At 42.3% G+C, this 21,627-nt stretch overlaps 1 protein-coding gene across 2 annotated transcripts in view; it reads right to left on the minus strand.

Annotated features, from left to right (window-relative positions):
- The window catches only part of ANXA4 (annexin A4), a 66,373-nt gene that overhangs the window by 18,584 nt on the left and 26,162 nt on the right, over positions 1 to 21,627 (minus strand). The window contains exons 3-7 of one of the 2 annotated variants that reach the window (XM_073212005.1): positions 9,451 to 9,538; positions 5,763 to 5,857; positions 3,352 to 3,465; positions 2,401 to 2,491; positions 821 to 900 (exon numbers count right to left, since the gene is read on the minus strand). In XM_073212005.1, the coding sequence (XP_073068106.1) occupies positions 821 to 900; positions 2,401 to 2,491; positions 3,352 to 3,465; positions 5,763 to 5,857; positions 9,451 to 9,538 (468 nt within the window). The remainder of the gene's footprint in view (positions 1 to 820; positions 901 to 2,400; positions 2,492 to 3,351; positions 3,466 to 5,762; positions 5,858 to 9,450; positions 9,539 to 21,627) is intronic. The other variant, XM_036997979.2, reaches the window with a different exon arrangement.

The following is a 21,627-nucleotide window of genomic DNA, read 5'->3' on the forward strand; positions in this document are numbered from 1 at the left end:
CTAACCCAGTCTGGCTTTCTCTCTCATCTGCAATACTGAGCCAGCTTCCTACCTGGTCTCCTGCCCTCCAGTAACCTTGCGCATCACTAATGCATTACTCTTCCGAAAATCCAGTTGCAATCACATCACTCTACTGCTCCCAAATCTTTAGTGGCTGCCTACTGCTCGCCAAAGAAAGTGTAAACTGCTTCCAATAGAGGATCCCAGTTCATCCTTCCACCTTGCTCCCCAAATGAGCAGCCCAGCCACTCAGCCAACTGTTCCTCGAACATACCCCATATTTCCTGCCTCCTTGCCTCTTTCTCTGTTGTTCTTTCTACCTGGAATCCACCCACCCACACCTCCACCTGACGTCCTAGCAACCCTCCAGGTCCTCTCTGAATGAGCACCTCTGTCATGTAGCCTTTGTTTCTGCAATTAAAGTCTCCCCTTGATCCTTCCTTTGACTCTGTGCCTCTCCTTGGCACTTACTTTCCATGCCTTTATTCCAGCAACCTGTGTGCCTGATATTCCCTTATGGCAATATTAACTCTTAAAGTCCAGAAACTGTCACTTAATCAGCTTCATAACCCTCAGTGCACCAAGTAATAAGGGTAACTGGCATGCCTTAGATACTTGTCTGTGTAAATTAAAACAATGGGTATATGTGACTCGCCAGAGTGTCTACAGGAGAGATGATAAGAAGCAGCGGCCCAAGACTGTCACCTGGGGAATACTCGCATTTGGGAGGTTGAAAGGGTGAGAAAGACTGGAAAAGGGAGCAGAGTGAGCATCCCAATAAAACCCCCAACAGAAGTAGCCAATAGGGGGCATGACTCACTGCGGACAGAGACACCAGCACTCGCTGGAACATGAATGACGTGTCAGAGCAAATGTCATCTTCAAGGCTCCGCCCATATTCTAGCAAGACAGCAAAATCAGCGGCATCAGAGTCCTGCCCAACACTGCCTGACACTGTGTCACGTTCTGATCTCTCCAAGACCAGCTGTTTCATGGGGCAGCTCATCATGAGGTTTTCCACCCCACACACAGTTTTTCAAAACCTAAACTCTGGTAAAATGGTCAAGATAAGTTTAGCTCGTTATTATAGTGGAAACAAGATGTCCTTGTTCCTTAAAATGGAACAGGAAGAGCGGCTGGAGCTGAATCCTCCCTCTATGGTTCCTACTGTCCAGGAGTCTGTCCTCAAAGTGGTTTCTAGTGACGCAGAGAATAGCACCTGTTGACTGGCCTATGAAAGGCAAACAAAGTGGAGTTTCCTCCATGTTAGGGACAAGAAGGGGCTGTCAGGGCCAGACTCTAGTATGTGCCTTCTCTGCCAGGTCACCTGCCTCAGATCTTTCCCAAGAGAAACTCCAACCTTTCCCAGGCCTCAGCAGAAGGAGACATGCATTGGGCAGGTGTGGGCATCTGCATGCTGGAACCAAATTCCCAGGGGTTAGCATCTCCTTCTCTGAAGACTTACCAAAGAACTCCTATTGTTTTGTTTTCCTTCTACCAAAGTAGTACATGTTTACTACTTAGAAAACACAAATAAGTAAAATGAAGAGAGGATAAGAAAAATAACTCCAACATAACCTAATCACCCAGAAATAATAATCACTGACATCATCTTGGTATGCTTCCTCGTTTTACCCCACATACATGTTTTTCTCTTTCTTATAAAAGTGGCATCATAGCATACTATTTTATGATTTGTCTTTTTCACTTAATCCACATACCGTAGCAATTAATGTAATTTAATAATATCCTTCAATATACCTCTTGATGACTATGTAATACTCACATTGTGTGGGTGCACCATATTTTGTTTAGCCAATCTGCTGTTAGACATTTTTAGCTAATATAAACAATACTAAATAAACACTGTAGGATCTAAAACTTTGTGCACTCTAATATATTCTTAGGACAAAAAGGCATGCATCTTTTAAAGGCTGTCATATGTATCATCCTCTGGAGATCTTTAAAAGAGGAGTAAGTGGCTATCACTCTGAGATGGCTAGAGGACACAGAGTCTAATCTGGAGGGAAGAAGTTGGGCCAGACAGCCCCTCTAGGTCCTTCCCTGGAATGGTAAGATTCACTGGCATCACCACTTTTGAATAAGCATGCTTGATTCTCTGCTTGATAATAAGGAACAACTTTCCAACTTTCAGGGTAATAAAACACTGCACTGGATAGTCTAAGTAAGGAGACACCTTCACCTAAGAAGTCTTAAGAAGCCAATAGACAGTCATTTGCCTAGACAGGGACCTGCTGGAAAGCACAGCTTGGAACTGAGGATTCTTCAAGGACAGTGCTTCTATGAGGACAGTCTAATCAGTGGGTACCCACTGGCTTGCTGGTTTATTTCTCAAATCACAGAGAAACCTCATCCAGGACCATGGAGGATGCTACATACGAAGCTGGTAGGTTTGGTTTATACGCCGGATCTCCTCAGGCGTCCGGGAGGCCAGGATCTCAATCAGGCAGCCCTCATCTGTGCCAGCTCCCTAAATGTGAAACCCAGAGAAGGGGCTTTATGAGCCAAACTCAGAAAAATCTGAGTCCCAGACACAGATGGAATATAGACAGGAATCTGCAGAGAACAAAGAGACCCCACCAGGTCCTGGCCATGATTTGCTAATTTTTGACTGTCCTGCCCAAATTCCAATGTGTTTACCATAATCATTATCAGTAATAACAAAATATATGGGTTGTTTCTGTTGGTTGGTTATTGTACCAGGTTTGGGACAGTTTCTGCCCTCTGGGGACTTAATCTTTCCTTGACCTCCTCTGTACTTTTCCTTTGTAGGGCAGAATCTTTCCTGGCAAAGACTGTTTCCTCTACTTTCCTACAGCCTAGCCCACAACCTTCCACAAGGCTGAATATTTATTGACATGGTTGAGGAGGGTAATTGTATTTGAATTTCATACTTCGTCATTAAAACTGGCAGACCCTGGGCTAGGGCACAGTGGATCCAGCATCTAGAGGCTGAGAACCTTCTTACCAGTTCTGAGCCTACACTAGACCCAGAGGCTCCCAATGTGTCAGTCATGAAGTTTCATATCTCAAAAGCTGCTGTATAATAAGAAAGTTCTGGAGCTATACCACAAGACCACAAGCACAACTATAATCATTCTGTACAGAGCCACAGGAAACAGCAAGTGATTCTGTAACTTTCTGGTAAACAACTTTTAAATTACAGTTGCTGTAATGTCATGTCATGTTTTCAAGTCATTTTTAAATGAAAGAAAATCTATCTCTGTACCTCATCCTCCCCACTCTCAGAAGGCCTTGGTTACAGTTTCCTGAGAAAGCTGGGCTGCGTTCATACTCACAGACGGAGATCATGAGAGGAGGAGCACAAACCTTCATGGCCCTTTGCAGCTCCTGCACGTCGTACAGCACCGTAGGCATCATCATCCCTATGATCACCCGCTCAAAGTTGCCGCTCAATTCCGACTTCAAGTCGTCTATCAGGTCCTGCAATGCAAGAAAAGTGGCTCCATTTAACTGGTATGGTAACAAACCAGCACTCTCAAAGTGTGGTCCAGAAACATCTGGGGTCTCCAAGACCCTTTCAGGAGGCTGGCACAGTAGAAACTATCTTCATAATAACACTAAGACATCATATGCCTTTGCACAGTTGTTCTCTCACATTTGCACAGTAGCATTTTCCAAAGGCTGTTTGACATATCTACATTTTTACAGTTATATCAAAAGGCCACTAAAATACTCTTTCCAACTACGTTCTGCTGGAGACCAGATTTTCTTCATATACTTCAGCCAAAACCATGAATCCCAGCAAATTGAATACAGAATCAGATTTGAGACTCTCCAGCTGTCTTCCATTTGGCCAGACATTAAATCTTTGCAAATGTAAAGCAATGCTAATTTTCCCACTGATTTTTTTGTTTTTCAATATGTAGCCATTTTTCATAAAAATGTAACAATAATATGTAATGGGTTTATTATACTTTTAAATAAGTTAACAAATACATATTTTTCAATGTTCTTAGTTTTAATTTCTAATATAGTAAATTATCAAGATATAACCCAGAAAACAAAAATGTCCTCAATAATTTGGTGTGTTAAAGGGTCCTGAGATCAAAAAGTTTGTAGACATTGACTTGGATGTATTCACTCATTTAATAATATACCTTGAACATATTTCCAAGTTAGTACTCACTCACCTATGACATTTTTAACACCTGGTGTAATTTCTACATGTAGACACAATATAATTTCTTTAACCAATCCCCTTTTTCTATTTTTGTACTGTTATAAACACATGCATTTAGTTGTATCTTTGTGATTATTCATGATTATTTAAGACCCAAATTGTAAAAAGAAATGTGAATTATTTGGATGAAGGACCAAATAAATTCTAAAGACATTCACATTTCCTTCTAGAACAGGTCAAAGAGTTTAACAACCTGCTTAAGATCAACCAAAATAAGGAGCTGAGTTACCATTCAAGTCTAGATCTCTGATTCTCACAAACCTGATTCTACGACACTGTATCTCAATCTAATATGTATATTTTTATGTTCCATCCATCCATATTGATGAATAAATGAATTAACAAATAAATTAATGCTTAGTCAGTCTGTTAATGTTGGGTGTTTAACAAACTGTGAGCAGATCAACTTAGTTCTGAAGCTGAATAATTAACATGAATGTGTGTGACAACAACCGTCAGGTCACTAGTTCTTAAGTCACATGCACATTCATGCCTATATGTGCTCATTAAATGAGTTTCTTTGGAGATGGAGGAGAGTTTAAAATGCCCAGAAAATAGTCTGAGCAATCTAATCAAAGAAGCCCATTCCCCACTGGGGTGCCCACCCAAAGTTCTCATGCAGGTGCTCTGAGGAGTGGCTGAGCCAGCCCCATCCAACCCAAGCAGTTTAATGCCTGTCTTTGAGCAGCAGCCTCAGTCTGACTGGCTGTAAAGTATCTAGAGGGTAGAAACACTTATCATAGAGTTATTGTACCCTGAAACCTGGAAATATGTAGTGACAATGTTTCCTCAATAAAAAGATTCTTGCTTATCAGAGAGCTAGGTTTTCAGTAATGGGGAAAGATTGGGTGTAATGACTGGTAAGCGAGTTATTGAAAATGGAGACTGAGAGAGGGGATCCTGAGGGGTGTGGGATTCAGTCTGAAGGGGAAAACATAGTGAATGAGTCATCTGAATGTATAAGCTACTAAAATACATATATATATATATATATATATATATACACAAACACATAAAGCCCCATTCTAGAATTCGAGGGTGTGTCCCTCAACTGAGGATCATCAAAGGATCATACAGGCTGTAAATGAGTTCAGGTGGAAGAGTCAGAACAGACCCTGAATTCTAGGAGAGCCTATTTAAAACAAACTGGATTTAAATAATTTAGTCAGTTTGGAGGGTCTTCATCCACAGTGGCCTAAAAGAAACTTGACTGGGGTCAAGAAAGCTCAGTCCTGCCCAGTGCTCAAAAGGGTGGTGTTTGAGACCCTTCACCAACCAAGCCAGGACTTGGGTGGGAAGAAATCAAGGTAGCCTTGAGCTCCATGAACCAAGAGATCCTTGAAATCACTTCTGGCTAAGGATAGTGGAGGAAATGTGTTGAAGCCATTTTTTTTCAAGAACATCTTTAAACAAAGCAAAGGATCCACCTTTTAAAAACACAGGGCCACTTCAGGAATCTAGATCAGAAAGAGGCCTCTGCCTCCATGTTGCCTGACACATCCTTCGTCAACCACCCGAGCCTGAGACTGCAGCCTACCCTGCCAATGGTGGTCTTGTAGGCTGTCCTGATCTCCTGGCGCTGGGCTGTGTTGCGGTAGGCGAGGACGCTGATAATGGCATCTTCATCAGTGCCTGGGGTGGGGCGGGCAGAGACAGCAAGTGAGTGTGATTTGAGAGAGAATGAGAAAACGAGTCCTTCTGGGGTTAGTGTAGCTGCCCAAACACATGCACAGAGCTTTCTAAGAGGAAACAAGGAGTAACAAGGAGTTCAGTGGGCTTATCTTTTTTGGGAAACACATAGATGTGAGTATTAGCCTCTTCTTTAACTGTTTACTTAGCTGTTTACCACTGAACAAAATAGTTAACTTCTCTGAGCATTAGTTTCTTTATCTGTAAATACGAGTGATCTCAGTGCTTTCCTTCGTAGTGTTAAATAAAACAAGTTAGTGAACTGCTCAGCACAACGCCCAGCAGTTACTAAATACTCAGTAAGTACGGGTTGGGCTCATGCTTTTTCCCCTCTGGAATTCTTATTGGGTCTTTTGGGTCTCCTGTATATATCTTCCATGTTCTTGCCTTTTTTCATTTTTTTTCCTTGGAGTTTTGAAACAATTCAAATTCTTCTTTTAATTCACTGATTTGGCACTTTCCAGGGTTTTAATTGGCTGCTCAATGCATTCACTGTATTTCAAGATCTGTAATTGTGTTTCTATTTCCAAGCTATCTTCCCTGTCTCATGCGGTTCCCTTCTTATAACAGCCAACAAATTCCCATGATGCAATATCCCACCAGAACTTTCTGATATGAATAAAAATTTAAAGAAGTCTTAAATTTGCCTTCTTGCAACAACTTTTGCAAGGGTTCTTTATTCTGATTTTCAAATTGGTCCCTGTCTTAGTAACAGCTGGGTGCTCAAGTATTTTTGGTGAGTTTTCTGTTTCCTTCTTCTTTATACTGTAAGGGGAGTTGTGGTGGATTATAGAAGAGGTTCAAATGAAATAGAACCCCAGGAGGTAATGAGAAAGTATAGACTTTCCAGAGGTGTTATTTGCAAGATCAGTAATCTAGAAAATTCCTAGGTGTGGAGAGGAAGCTATAGAACTTTAAGTTTATATACCTTAGGACCTACTTTGCTTTTTGTTTTCTTTTGTTTTTTAAAGAGGGTAACGGATACAACTATCCTTACCATCCTTTTCTCCTCTAGACTTTCAGCTGGGGCGGGGGGGTGAAGGTTCATCCCCTTTTGCTCACCCCATCTCTACAAAAGGCACCATCCTAAATCTAGGCAGTCAAGTCTAGCTTTGATTCCCCCCCGCCTTCCTCCACATTCAGATTTCCTGCCAAGTCATGCAAAAATATAACTCTAAAATCTTTTTGCATCTATCCCCTCTTCTTGATACCTACCAGTATTACTCCACTTCAGGGTTTCAGGGTCTTTCCTTAGACAACTGTAAAGTCTGCTAATGAGCATTCTTACTTCCTAACTGGTCTTTCCAAAGTATTAACAAGATCATTTTCCTAAAAAGAAAAACTCACCATGTCCTTCCCCTGCTCAGGAATACAAAATGGCTCTCCAGCATCTGCTGGATTTACTACAGGCACTGGAGTCTGGCATTTGAGACTCTTTACAATATTCATTCACCATTGTAAGTTTTCATGTAAAAGGATACCAGGCCGCCAAATTCACAGGCTTAGTTCTTGAATTATTGTACTTGACCAAACTGTGCTGCACCCCTTTCTTCTGACCTCTTTCCCTACCGGCCTACTGATGTATGCCTCCCTGTAGTGCCATTACTCTGGCATCTGCTGTGTCCTGGACAACGCCTTGGAGCCATCTCCCCATGTCTGTGGTTCTATAGGTGGCCTGCTCAGCAGTGACCCCAGGGCTCCCTCAGGTACCTGCCTTCTTAAAAGACTCCCAGCCAGCCAACCCCTGCTTTGCAAGTGCCTCCTGCTGCAGGCCACCTTTCCCTGTATTTGCCGTGACTCCCCTAGGCTACAGCTAAACTGGGAAACGGGATGGCCATGCTTATACTCATCCCATGCCTTTGTTCATGCTGTTCCATTCACCTGAAACACCTTCTCTCGAATCTCTATTTATGGAAACTTAACTCCTTTCCCAAGTCCCATCTTAAATTCTACATCCTCCAGGAAGTTTTGCCTGATGCTCCTAAGTTAAATGTGATCTCATCTCTGAACCCTAGTGGGATATTATTTGTGGCCCTCCTATTGCTATTATATTATGAGCTGATCCAAGTTATTTCTGTGCATGCCTCAGCCATCTAGCACCCATGGGCTAGTTACCATGAGGACCTTTATAATCCTTGTCTCCCCAACTATCTGCCTCACATTGGCTCCCCGCAACAGCAAGCACCGAAGAGGACTGGTTATGTCAAATGTCTCCTGACTTTGGGGAATTCTGGGAACTCGGAGTGCCATGTGGTTCATGTCTGACATATGGTGTTCTTGACTATATGCCAAAGAATTAAGATAACATGGAAAGGGGGTGGGTAAGTACATCTTCTATTTTATTTATGGAAAAGGGAAAATGAGGACACACAGATTCAGAACAATAATCTGTTCAGAGGTGGACAGCAGGGTATAGCACAGTGACTTAAACTCCACTCTGGAGTCAGACTGCCTGGCACCAACTGCCTGGGATTGCCCAGAATACTGACTAACTTACTAGTTCTGAGACCTAGGGTAAGTGGGCTAGCCTCCCTAAATTCAACTTTCTCACCAGTAAAACCAGCTTCTGTCAGGATTAAAACAGATAACCATGCAACGCATTGTGCCTGATGCACAGTAGTACTTAATACCTGTTTACTATCACTCTTAAGGTTGCTGTTGTTAGTAACATTGGGCCTAAATAAAATGAACACTTTTTGGGTAGAAAACTGGGAAAGACGACCTTGTGGTCCAGTGTTTTTATCCCAGTCTCAAGGAGATTATACATAGCAGCTACGAATCAAGTGTACTTCTCTGGCCAAATGTCCAGCCAGAGACCAACCCCAGGTGGCCGCCAGTACACGGCCCACTCCTGCGTGAAGTCTTTGCCCTCAGGAGCTAACTGGAGGGCAGTGACCAGAAGACAGCTGTCCCACATAAACCACATGCTGTGTGCCAGCACTGCTACCACTGCGCCACAGCAACGTGCAGATGGCCTTGAGGGAAAAAACGGTGACTTGGCGCTGGGAGGCTCCAGCTGAGGCCAGCCTCTGCTGAGTGTGACTAATGGCTCCGCTCCACTTACTATGTGACTTCCTATGCAACTCGACTTCTCTGGGGCTCAGCTTCACATCTGGGTCTCAGTTTCACAAATCGGGTGAAAATAACAATAGCAAGAGCTGCTTTCAGGAAATCCCAGGGCTGTTGTGTATATCCTTGGAGGTAGTATTTGTGAAAGTGCTTTGTGAACCTTATGGCACTATACACATACAGTACTACATGGGAAACAAATACATTCCTTTATATATATTTATAATGTAATGCAGAGCAGAGTTAAATAATTGGGGAAATTCACAGCGAATGCATTAAATTTAAAATTCTACAGTAAAAGTGAATAATTAATGTCTTCCCATTTAATTTGTCTTGAAAAGCCGATGATATATTCCTACCATTCTTTCTTAGTGTGAGACAGACTCTTTGCCAGCGGACTCAGTGCCCTCCATGTGGGGGTGATGTACAACACACAAGGGTGTGCCTACCTCCAGCAGGACACTCACCAAGCCCTTTCATGGCCTTCCTCAGGGTCTGCGCATCTTCACTGGCACTGAATCCTGATGCAGCTTTGATAGTGCCTCCTTTGGTTGCCTGAGCACATAGAGAAACATCACCTTACCAACACAGTGGCCTCTCGTTCAGCATGCATTTGCTGAGCACCTGCCATGGGCCTGACCCTCTCCCAGGTGTGAGGAATGCAGCAGTGACCATGAGAGAGGAGGCTCTTGCTCCCATGGAGCTTATGTGCTAGCTCAGGAGGAGGCAGACAGTCAACAAGACAACAAATAAACATTCTACCAGGTGCCTGGCAGTGGGCAGCGCTACGGAGCAGAGAGATCCTGCTCTGAGAAGTACACTCAGGCTGAGATCTGATGACAGAAAGCAGTGGACCATGCAAAGATCAGACGGGAAAGTGTTACAGGAAGGGGAAACAGCTAAGGCAAAGGCCCTGAGGCTGGACCCAGTTTCTATAGGAGGAGCATGACAGAGGCCAGGGTGGCTCTAGTTGGTGGGCAAGTGGAGTGTTAAGACGGGTTACATCACTACCTATGCTGTGATACTGTCCCTGCAAAGAGGGAAACGAGTAAACCTGAATCTGATTCAAGCCTCTAGATCAATACCAATTTACCGTAAGTACAAAAGAGAGGAACATGTTAACTCACACTACAGGGTTGTAATCAGCAAAATCCAGACTGTGAGAAATACTATTTGTTGAATGATCTAGGTTCTTCAACTACAAGGTGAATTAGAAAAGAGAGAGGTGGAAGAGAACTGTGGCTGAAAAGAAATTAAAATAATCAATAATCATAATGGGTGAATGTTATTTAGATCCTGAAACAAACAGTTAAAAAAATGACATTTATGAGACAACTGGAAATTTGAACACCGACCTGATATTTGAGGACATTAAGGAATTAGTGTTAACATTTTTAGGGATGATAATGGTACTGAGTTATATGTCATTTATTAGAGATTTAGTCTTATACATGTTGAAATAGTTTACAGATGAGAGGGTAAGATATATGGAATTTGCTTCAAAATAACCATAGGTGGGGGGAAGTGGAAATATAGAAGAAACAAGACTGACCACAAGTTAATAATATTGATAGGTACAAAGCATTTTTTAATATTCAGTTTTCTTTGATATGTGTTTATACTTCTCTATAATAAAAAATTTACAAACAAACAAAAAAGAATGAAAATCAGGGAAGTGGGCTGGGCAGAACAAGGCAGCCGCCACAGGCCTGGTAAGGAGTTGGTATTTTATTCTGTGCAGTGGAAAGCCCCTGGTAGGGTTTAAGCAAGAGGATGGGGGAGATGTGATCTGATGTACATGTCAAAAAGATCACTCGGCTGCTATAGAGCGATGCAAAGACCAGTGCGGGCCAAGATCCAGGACATGATGCTAGACCAAGGTGAAATTGTTAAAATAGAACGAAACAGACCAACTCAGCACATGTTTTGGAGAAAAGTCAACAGAGCTTGCTGGTGAACAGACGTGGGAGGTGAGGAAAGAAAACAATCAGATATAACTCTAAATCTCCTTCCCTGAGCAGCCAGGCAGAGAGGGGTATAATATACCCAGATGGGGAAAAGTGGAGGATTACCAGATTTGGATAGGCAGCGGGGAGAAGGACTTAGAAATTCTATTTTCAAAATGTTAAGTTTGGGATGTCATTAAATATCCAAGTGCTGTTACCAGAAGGACAGTTGGTTATACAATGTAAGTAGGGGCCAAGTCTGGGGTAATATATTTAGGACATACCAGCATTTGGATGGTACTGGATGAGATGAGCTAGGGAGAAGTGAAGCTGGGGAACAGGAGTCCTAATAAGAAGCCTGGGCCTCTCCCACAGGATAGGACAGCAGAGAAAGAGAACCCAGAAAGGATGACTAAGTAAGAGTGGTCCCTGCTGGAAAACCAGGACAGTGAGGAAGGAGGGAGTTGTCAGCCTGCCACGGTGGGTTTCAGACAAGGACACAGATGGGACAGGCAGGCTCAGCAACAGGGAGGCTCCTGGTGACCCTAATAAGAGCTGTTCCAGGGGAACGGAGGAGACTGAAGCCTGACCAAGTGGGCAGAGGGGAGAAAGGAAATGTCACAAGGAGGAGACAGCAACTCTGGACAATAGAGATGATGACTAGCATCACCAGAAATGATCAACATGCCTTAAAGCAAGATGTACTCTGAGGTATACATCAGAGTTGGTGAAGCTGACCCTCGGCAAATAGAGATTAAAAATTAAAATGGGTTAGTATCCAATAGGAACCATCTCAGTTGGATTGTGATTAGAGATAATTTACTGATTAAGATCGAGTGCCCTCAGTATGTCTAACATATCTACTGATTTGTTAATATAATTTTATGTTGTGGAAGGCAGTGTAGAGAAACACATATAACTCAATACAAAAAAAATGAATAACTAGATGGGGAAATTCAGTGACAGGATACAAAGAATAGAAAACTAAGATGAACTAGAGGGATGGGGTGGAGGAGGGGTTGGAAGGAAACCAAAATGCAGGCCTTAAGGGCCTGTGTAGTTATGAAAGGTAAGCCACAGATTTCTCTGCCTAGAAGCCACAGCAAGAGGGAATTGTAATCAGTAATGAGACTCACTCTGTCCATAAGAGGAAAAGGGACCAAATGCCCAAGAAATACCCTGCTTTTTTTTTGTATTGAACTTAGAGGGAGGCTATTAGCACCAGTGGAGCTCTTCTGGGCTCCCTGATTGAACAATAGAGGATGGAATCAAACCAGCTTTAGTGCCCCTTCTGTACACTGACACTAAGCATTTCTATAATCCTTTAACAACCTATGTTTTGTATTCTGAATTCTGTTTTCTTGTCTTTAAAACATTTTAAGTAGTCATAACCAGCACTTTCTGAAACTGTCCTGCCTCCTCTCCTGTCTCTTTATGAATTTGTCAGGTGTCTGTCATTGTGGTATGCATTTGATTGGCTGACGCTGCCTATGTGGAAGGATCTAAACGATATTCTTGGTACCCAGATGTCAGAGGAGTTCAGACCCATCTGGCCACCTTTCTCTGTTCACAGCTGGTGCTGTGTGCTTTTAAGATGCTAAGAGCTCACGAGCTCAGGGTAAGAAGAGATAACCAAGGGTGCACTTGGGAATGAGGTCACACAGTAGGTCTGTCTCTCCTGACTTTTTTGATGATACCCCTTTAAATGGTAGAATTAACAAATTACCAGTGGTAGACTGTCATGGTGATGGGAGGGAACAAAACAAGGAGATGACTATGAACTACTGGAAAAGGAGAAAGGTTTTATGTCTTATATAAGCCTTGCTCGAGATGTACCCCATAGCTGTGTGCCCATGGTCCATTCACGGAGACAGTCAGTCCTGTCTCCTCTACATCACTTGGGAGGTCATGAACACTATAAAGGGAGTCCTCATGTTGGAGAAAATACCATCTGTGGGTCTTTGTGAAGGAGACATGGTGGGCTAAAGTGAATGGCAGTAAAGCTTGGCGGTCAGGAACACAGGTGTTGGAGTGGGGCAGACCTGGATGTGAATCCTGGCTTCCACCCTTTCTAGCTGTGTTGTTATAGGGGAGTTTCATTTCTCTCATTTGTATATTAAAAATAATGATATCAACCCACAGAATTGTAATAATGAAACAGGATAAAGCAAAGCATTCAGCCGAGGAACCAGCAAATAGTATATACTGAAACAAAACCTCAAACTCAGTGGCTGTTACCATCATTATTATGACTTCAACAACATCTCCAGAATAAATAGTAAGGTTTTTGTATCTACTTCTGATAACCTCCCTTAGTGTAAACTTATGGGGTAATGCCAAAGCAAAATTCAGAACAGAGCATTTGTAAAAGATGGCAAAAACAAGAGAGAATATATCAAAGACTCTCTGATGATTTAATTTGATCCAAGGATGTAGTATGGATCATGTAAAGAAATGGAGGGCTTGTATTCCCTTAGGGCAGTTCTCTGGCAAATTAGACTTGAGCTCACTGTAGGCCACATCATGCCCTTCCGAAGGCCTCAGGCACCAGAGGGGGTGGGCTTTGTCTGCTGAAAGACCAGGTTTCCACCTCCTGGACATGGTTGGCATCCAGGACAGTCAGCACCCTCTATACACCTGACAGGGGAAAGTAGAACATGTAGTACTCCTGCAGGGGGAAAACTACATTGATTTCCTTGGGCACTGTTATGAGTTGAAATGTATCCCCCAAGAAAAGGTATGTTGGAAGTCCTAACCCCCAGTACCGGAGGATGTGCCCTTACTTGGAAACAGGGTCAGTGCAGATGTAATTAATTGAGATGACATCATACAGGAACACTGTGAGTCTCTAATCCAGTATGACTGGTGTCCTTAGCAGAAGACAGCTTATGAAGACAGAGACACAAGGGAGAACAGCACACAGCGGAGACTGGAGCTAAGCAGCGGCAGGCTGAAGGGTGCCTGAGATTGCCAGCAAAGCACTAAAGCTAGAAAGAGGCAAGGAAGGAGTCCCCTACAGGTTCCGGAGGACTCGTGGCCTTGGCAACACCTTCATTTTGGATGTCTGACCTCCAGAATTGTGAGACACAAATTTCTATTATTTTAAGCCACCTGGTCTGTGGTGCTTTGTTGTGGCAGCCTTAGGAAATCAATGCACATACTTTCTTTTCTTCTCTATATCAGTACTAATAAGCAAACTGGACTCAGACATTGAACCCACCATGAGACACCTTTCTGAGTCAAATATTTCACAAGGTTCTTTGAGAACTCCAGTATTGAAAACATTCTGGATGGTATTCAAACACAGCATATGACTTTAAAGCAAACCGCATTGCTGAGGGACACTTGGGATTAAAATTAATATCTAACAAGATGAATCGATAAGAGGGATTTGCAAACATGGTTCAGTTTATCAATTAACATCCTTAGTGACTCTTTTTCCCAGGAAAAAGAGAAGCTCAGGAAAATTGTTCTTGTTAGCCCTAAAGTATCCATACTGATTACATTCCAGGACATAATGTACCATTTATTATCCATTCTGGGAGGTCAGGGGATTCCATCCCATGGAGGCATCTTGTGGCAGCAGGCAAAGGAAAAGGGGAGGATGCAGGGAGGAAAGACAAAAACAAATAGCTAGGAATAGGTGTGATATCACAATCAATGAAATATATTTTTAAAATTTTTTATTAAGGTATGATTGATATACACTCTTACGAAGGTTTCACATGAAAAAACAATGTGGTTACTACATTTACCCATATTGTCAAGTCCCCACCCATACCCCAATGCAGTCACTGTCCATCAGTGCAGCAAGTTGCCAGAGATCCACGATGTTCCTTCTCTGTGATCCCCCACACCATGTGTACTAAACATAACACCCCTCAGTCCCCTTCTCCCTCCCTCCCTACCTGCCCTCCCACACGCCTCCCCTTTGGTAACCATGAGTTCATTCTTGGGAGTCTGTGAGTCTGCTGCCATTTTGTTCCTTCAGTTTTGCTTCATTGTTATACTCCACGAATGAAGGAAATCATTTGGCATTTGTCTTTCTCCACCTGGCTTATTTCACTGAGCATATTGTCCTCCAGCTCCATCCATGCTGTTGCAAATGGTAGGATTTGTTTCTTTCTTATGGCTGAATAGTATTCCATTGTGTATATGTACCACCTGTTCTTTATCCATTCATCTACTGATGGATACTTAGGTTGCTTCCATATCTTGGCTAATCAATGAAATATTATTCAGTTATTAAAATAATACTGAAGGTAATAAAAGGCAAGATTGGAATACAGTACAATGGAATACTAATCAGCAATAAAAAAGGAATGGAAGAACTGCTGGTATTTCCAGCAACATGGATAGAGTATAAAAAATAATGCTCAGCAAAAGAAGCCAGACACAAAAGAGTATAAACTCTATAAATCCATTTACAGAACGTTCTAGGAGGGGCAAAACTGATCTATAGTGATAACAATTAGAAGAGTGGTTGCATTTCTAGGGTGGAGTGGAGAGCAGGAAGGCACTTCCTAAACCGGTGAAATGTTCTATCTTGATAAGAGGAGTAGGTTACATGGTACATATATTTGTCAAAACATATATTTTCCAGGAACCTTATGAGCTATGCGTTGTACTATATGAAATCAAAACTAGTATTAAAAGTTCCTAAATACTTGAATACAATGGCTTTTAAACATGTTTTCCTTTTAGAAATGCAGAGATTTTGAAAAAAATTTTTTTAAGAATTAAGAAGAGGAAGGCGGAGCCAGGATGGCAGCGTGAGTAGAGCAGTGGAAATCTCCTCCCAAAAACACATAGAGCTATGAAAATATAACAAAGAAAAATCTTCCTAAAATAGAGACCACAGGACACAGGACAACATCCAGACCACATCCACACCTGCAAGAACCCAGAGCCTTGCGAAGGGGGTAAGATACAAGCCCTAGCCCAGTGGGACCCGAATGCCCCTCCCTCCGGCTCCCAGCTGGTGGAAAGAAACCGGAGCGGTTTTTTTTTTTTGGCGAGGGCTTTTTGGAAGCCTTAAAGGGACAGGGCCCCCGTTGCTAGGGAGGCAGGGTGGCGGGACCGGTGAGCAGGTGCCTGGGACCGGCACCTGAGGACAAAGAATATCGCGCATTTTTCCCTGCAGGACCGGTGGGCGGGTGCCTGAGACCGGCGCCTGAGGACGGAGGAAATCGCGCGTTTTTCCCCTTTTTTTTTTCTCTTTTTGGTGAGTGCTTTTTGGAAGCCTTAAAGGGACAGGGACCCCAGTGCTAGGGAGGCAGAGCAGCAGGACCGGTGAGCAGGTGCCTGGGACCAGCGCCTGAGGACAAAGAATATCCCACGTTTTTCCCTGCGGGACCGGTGGGCAGGTGCCTGAGACCGGCACCTGAGGACGGAGGAAATCGCAGGTTTTTTCCGCTTTTTTTTTCTCTTTTTGGCGAGTGCTTTTTGGAAGCCTTAAAGGGACAGGGACCCTGGTGCTAGGGAGGCAGAGCAGCAGGACCGGTCAGCGGGTGCCTGGGACCAGCGCCTGAGGACAAAGAATATCACGTGTTTTTCCCTGTGGGACCGGTGGGTGGATACTTTTTGGAAGCCTTGAAGGGACAGGGACCCTGGTGCTAGGGAGACAGGGCAGCAGGACCAGTGAGCGGATGCCTGGGACCGGCGCCTGAGGACAAAAAAAAAATCGCGTGTTCTTTCCTTTTTTTTTTTTTTTTTCTGTTCCCTCTCTCATTGTTGCTGTTGTTGTTTTGGTTTGGAGAGTGCTTTTTGGAAGTCTAAAAGGGGCAGGACAGGTCACTTAGACCAGAGGCAGGGAATCTGGGGATCTCTGGGCACTCTAACCCCCTGGGCAGCAGGGAGCACAGAGGCCCCTTACGGAGATAAATAGCCTCCCGGCCGCTCCCCCTCCAATGGGGCTCCACCATTTTGGAGGAGCAGCCCCAGCCAGGCCACGCCCATGGCAACAGCGGAGATAAACCCCATAGCAACCGGGCAGGAAGCAGAAGCCCTGTCTGCACACAGCTGCCCAGCACAAGCCACTAGAGGTCGCTATTCTCCCAGGAGAGGAAGGCCACAAACCAACAAGAAGGGAAGCTCTTCCAGCGGTCACTTGTACCAGCTCTGCAAACTATCTCTATCACCAGGAAAAAGCAAAACTACAGGCAGACAAAGATCACAGAGACAACACCTGAGAAGGAGACAGACCTAACCAGTCCTCCTGAAAAAGAATTCAAAATAAAAATCATGAACATGCTGACAGAGATGCAGAGAAAAATGCAAGAGCAATGGGATGAGATGCAGAGAAAAATGCAAGAGCAATGGGATGAAGTCCGGAGGGAGATCACAGATGTCAGGAAGGAGATCACAGAAGTGAAACAATCCTTGGAAGGATTTATAAGCAGAATGGATAAGATGCAAGAGGCCATTGAAGGAATAGAAGCCAGAGAACAGGAACGTATAGAAGCTGACATAGAGAGAGATAAAAGGATCTCCAGGAATGAAACAACACTAAGAGAACTATGTGACCAAGCCAAAAGGAATAATATTCGTATTATAGGGATACCAGAAGAAGAAGAAAGAGGAAAAGGGATAGAAAGTCTCTTTGAAGAAATAATTGCTGAAAACTTCCCCAAACTGGGGGAGGAAATAATCGAACAGACCATGGAACTACACAGAACCCCCAACAGAAAGGATCCAAGGAGGACAACACCAAGACACATAGTAATTAAAATGGCAAGGATCAAGGACAAGGAAAGAGTTTTAAAGGCAGCTAGAGAGAAAAAGGTCACCTATAAAGGAAAACCCATCAGGCTAACATCAGACTTCTCGACAGAAACCCTACAGGCCAGAAGAGAATGGCATGATATGCTTAATGCAATGAAACAGAAGGGCCTTGAACCAAGGATACTGTATCCAGCACGACTATCATTTAAATATGATGGCAGGATTAAACAATTCCCAGAAAAGCAAAAGCTGAGGGAATTTGCTTCCCACAAACCACCTCTACAGGGTATCCTACAGGGACTGCTCAAGATGGGAGCACCCCTAAAAAAAGAGCACAGAACAAAACACACAACATATGAAGAGTGGAGGAGGAGGAATAAGAAGGAAGAGAAGAAAAGAATCTCCAGACAGTGTATATAACAGCTCAATAAGCGAGCTAAGTTAGGCAATAAGATACTAAAGAAGCTAACCTTGAACCTTTGGTAACCACGAATCTAAAGCCTGCAATGGCAATAAGTACATATCTCTCAATAGTCACCCTAAATGTAAATGGACTTAATGCACCAATCAAAAGAAACAGAGTAATAGAATGGATAAAAAAGCAAGACCCATCTACATGCTGCTTACAAGAAACTCACCTTAAACCCAAAGATAAGCATAGACTAAAAGTCAAGGGATGGAAAAACATATTTCACTAAAACAACAGTGAGAAGAAAGCAGGGGTTGCAGTATTAATATCAGACAAAATAGACTTCAAAACAAAGAAAGTAACAAGAGATAAAGAAGGATACTACATAATGATAAAGGGCTCAGTCCAATAAGAGGATATAACTATTCTAAATATATATGCACCCAATACAGGAGCACCAGCATATGTGAAGCAAATACTAACAGAACTAAAGAGGGAAATAGACTGCAATGCACTCATTGTAGGAGACTTCAACACACCACTCACCCCAAAGGATAGATCCACCAGGCAGAAAATAAGTAAGGACACACAGGCACTGAACAACACACTAGAACAGATGGACCTAATAGACATCTATAGAACTCTACATCCAAAAGCAACAGGATATACATTCTTCTCAAGTGCACATGGAACATTCTCCAGAATAGAACACATACAGGACCACAAAAAGAGCCTCAGTAATTTCCACAATATTGAAATTCTACCAACCAATTTTTCAGACCACAAAGGTATAAAAGTATAAATAAATTCTACAAAGAAAACAAAAAGGCTCACAAACACATGGAGGCTTAACAACATGCTACTAAATAATCAATGGATCAATGAACAAATCAAAATAGAGATCAAGGAATATATAGAAACAAATGACAACAACAACACTAAGCCCCAACTTCTGTGGGACGCAGCGAAAGCAGTCTTAAGAGGAAAGTATATAGCAATCCAGGCACACTTGAAGAAGGAAGAACAATCCCAAATGAATAGTCTAAATCACAATTATCAAAACTGGAAAAAGAAGAACAAAGGAGGCCTAAAGTCAGCAGAAGGAGGGACATAATAAAGATCAGAGAAGAAATAAACAAAATTGAGAAGAATAAAACAATAGCAAAAATCAACGAAACCAAGAGCTGGTTCTTCGAGAAAATAAACAAAATAGATAAGCCTCTAGCCCAACTTATTAAGAGAAAAAGAGAATCAACACAAATCAGCATAATCAGAAATGAGAATGGAAAAATCACGACAGACTCCACAGAAATACAAAGAATTATTAAAGACTACTATGAAAACCTATATGCCAACAAGCTGGAAAACCTAGAAGAAATGGACAACTTCCTAGAAAAATACAACCTCCCAAGACTGACCAAGGAAGAAACACAAAAGTTAAACAAACCAATTACGAGCAAAGAAATTGAAACGGTAATCAAAAAACTACCCAAGAACAAAACCCCGGGGCCGGACGGATTTACCTCGGAATTTTATCAGACACACAGAGAAGACATAATACCCATTCTCCTAAAGTGTTCCAAAAAATAGAAGAAGAGGGAATACTCCCAAACTCATTCTATGAAGCCAACATCACCCTAATACCAAAACCAGGCAAAGACCCCACCAAAAAAGAAAATTACAGACCAATATCCCTGATGAATGTAGATGCAAAAATACTCAATAAAATATTAGCAAACAGAATTCAACAGTATATCAAAAGGATCATACACCATGACCAAGTGGGGTTCATCCCAGGGATGCAAGGATGGTACAACATTCGAAAATCCATCAACATCATCCACCACATCAACAAAAAGAAAGACAAAAACCACATGATCATCTCCATAGATGCTGAAAAAGCATTTGACAAAATTCAACATCCATTCATGATAAAAACTCTCAGCAAAATGGGAATAGAGGGCAAGTACCTCAACATAATGAAGGCTATATATGATAAACCCACAGCCAGCATTATACTGAACAGCGAGAAGCTGAAAGCATTTCCTCTGAGATCGGGAACAAGACAGGGATGCCCACTCTCCCCACTGTTATTTAACATAGTACTGGAGGTCCTAGCCATGGCAATCAGACAAAACAAAGAAATACAAGGAATCCAGATTGGTAAAGAAGAAGTTAAACTGTCACTATTTGCAGATGATCTGATACTGTACATAAAAAACCCTAAAGACTCCACTCCAAAACTACTAGAACTGATACGGAATACAGCAAAGTTGCAGGATACAAAATTAACACACAGAAATCTGTAGCTTTCCTATACACTAACAACGAATCAATAGAAAGAGAAATCAGGAAAACAATTCCATTCACCATTGCATCAAAAAGAATAAAATACCTAGGAATAAACCTAACCAAAGAAGTGAAAGACTTATATTCTGAAAACTACAAGTCACTCTTAAGAGAAATTAAAGGGGACACTAATAAATGGAAACTCATCCCATGCTCATGGCTAGGAAGAATTAATATCGTCAAAATGGCCATCCTGCCCAAAGCAATATACAGATTTGATGCAATCCCTCTCAAATTACCAGCAACATTCTTCAATGAATTAGAACAAATAATTCAAAAATTCATATGGAAACACCAAAGACCCCGAATAGCCAAAGCAATCCTGAAAAAGAAGAATAAAGTAGGGGGGATCTCACTCCCCAACTTCAAGCTCTACTACAAAGCCATAGTAATCAAGACAATTTGGTACTGGCACAAGAACAGAGCCACAGACCAGTGGAACAGATTAGAGACTCCAGAAATTAACCCAAACATATATGGTCAATTAATATTTGATAAAGGAGCCATGGACATACAATGGCAAAATGACAGTCTCTTCAACAGATGGTGCTGGCAAAACTGGACAGCTACATGTAGAAGAATGAAACTGGACCATTGTCTAACCCCATATACAAAGGTAAACTCAAAATGGATCAAAGACCTGAATGTAAGTCATGAAACCATTAAACTCTTGGAAAAAAACATAGGCAAAAACCTCTTAGACATAAACATGAGTGACCTCTCCTTGAACATATCTCCCCGGGCAAGGAAAACAACAGCAAAAATGAGCAAGTGGGACTACGTTAAGCTGAAAAGCTTCTGTACAGCGAAAGACACCATCAATAGAACAAAAAGGAACCCTACAGTATGGGAGAATATATTTGAAAATGACTGATCCGTTAAAGGCTTGACGTCCAGAATATATAAAGAGCTCACACGCCTCAACAAACAAAAAACAAATAATCCAATTAAAAAATGGGCAGAGGAACTGAACAGTTCTCTAAAAAAGAAATACAGATGGCCAAGAGACACATGAAAAGATGCTCCACATCGCTAATTATCAGAGAAATGCAAATTAAAACTACAATGAGGTATCACCTCACACCAGTAAGGATAGCTGCCATCCAAAAGACAAACAACAACAAATGTTGGCGAGGCTGTGGAGAAAGGGGAACCCTCCTACACTGCTGGTGGGAATGTAAATTAGTTCAACCATTTTGGAAAGCAGTATGGAGGTT

Source organism: Manis javanica, chromosome 1 (assembly GCF_040802235.1).
Source record: "Manis javanica isolate MJ-LG chromosome 1, MJ_LKY, whole genome shotgun sequence".
Taxonomy (NCBI): Eukaryota; Metazoa; Chordata; class Mammalia; order Pholidota; family Manidae; genus Manis; species Manis javanica.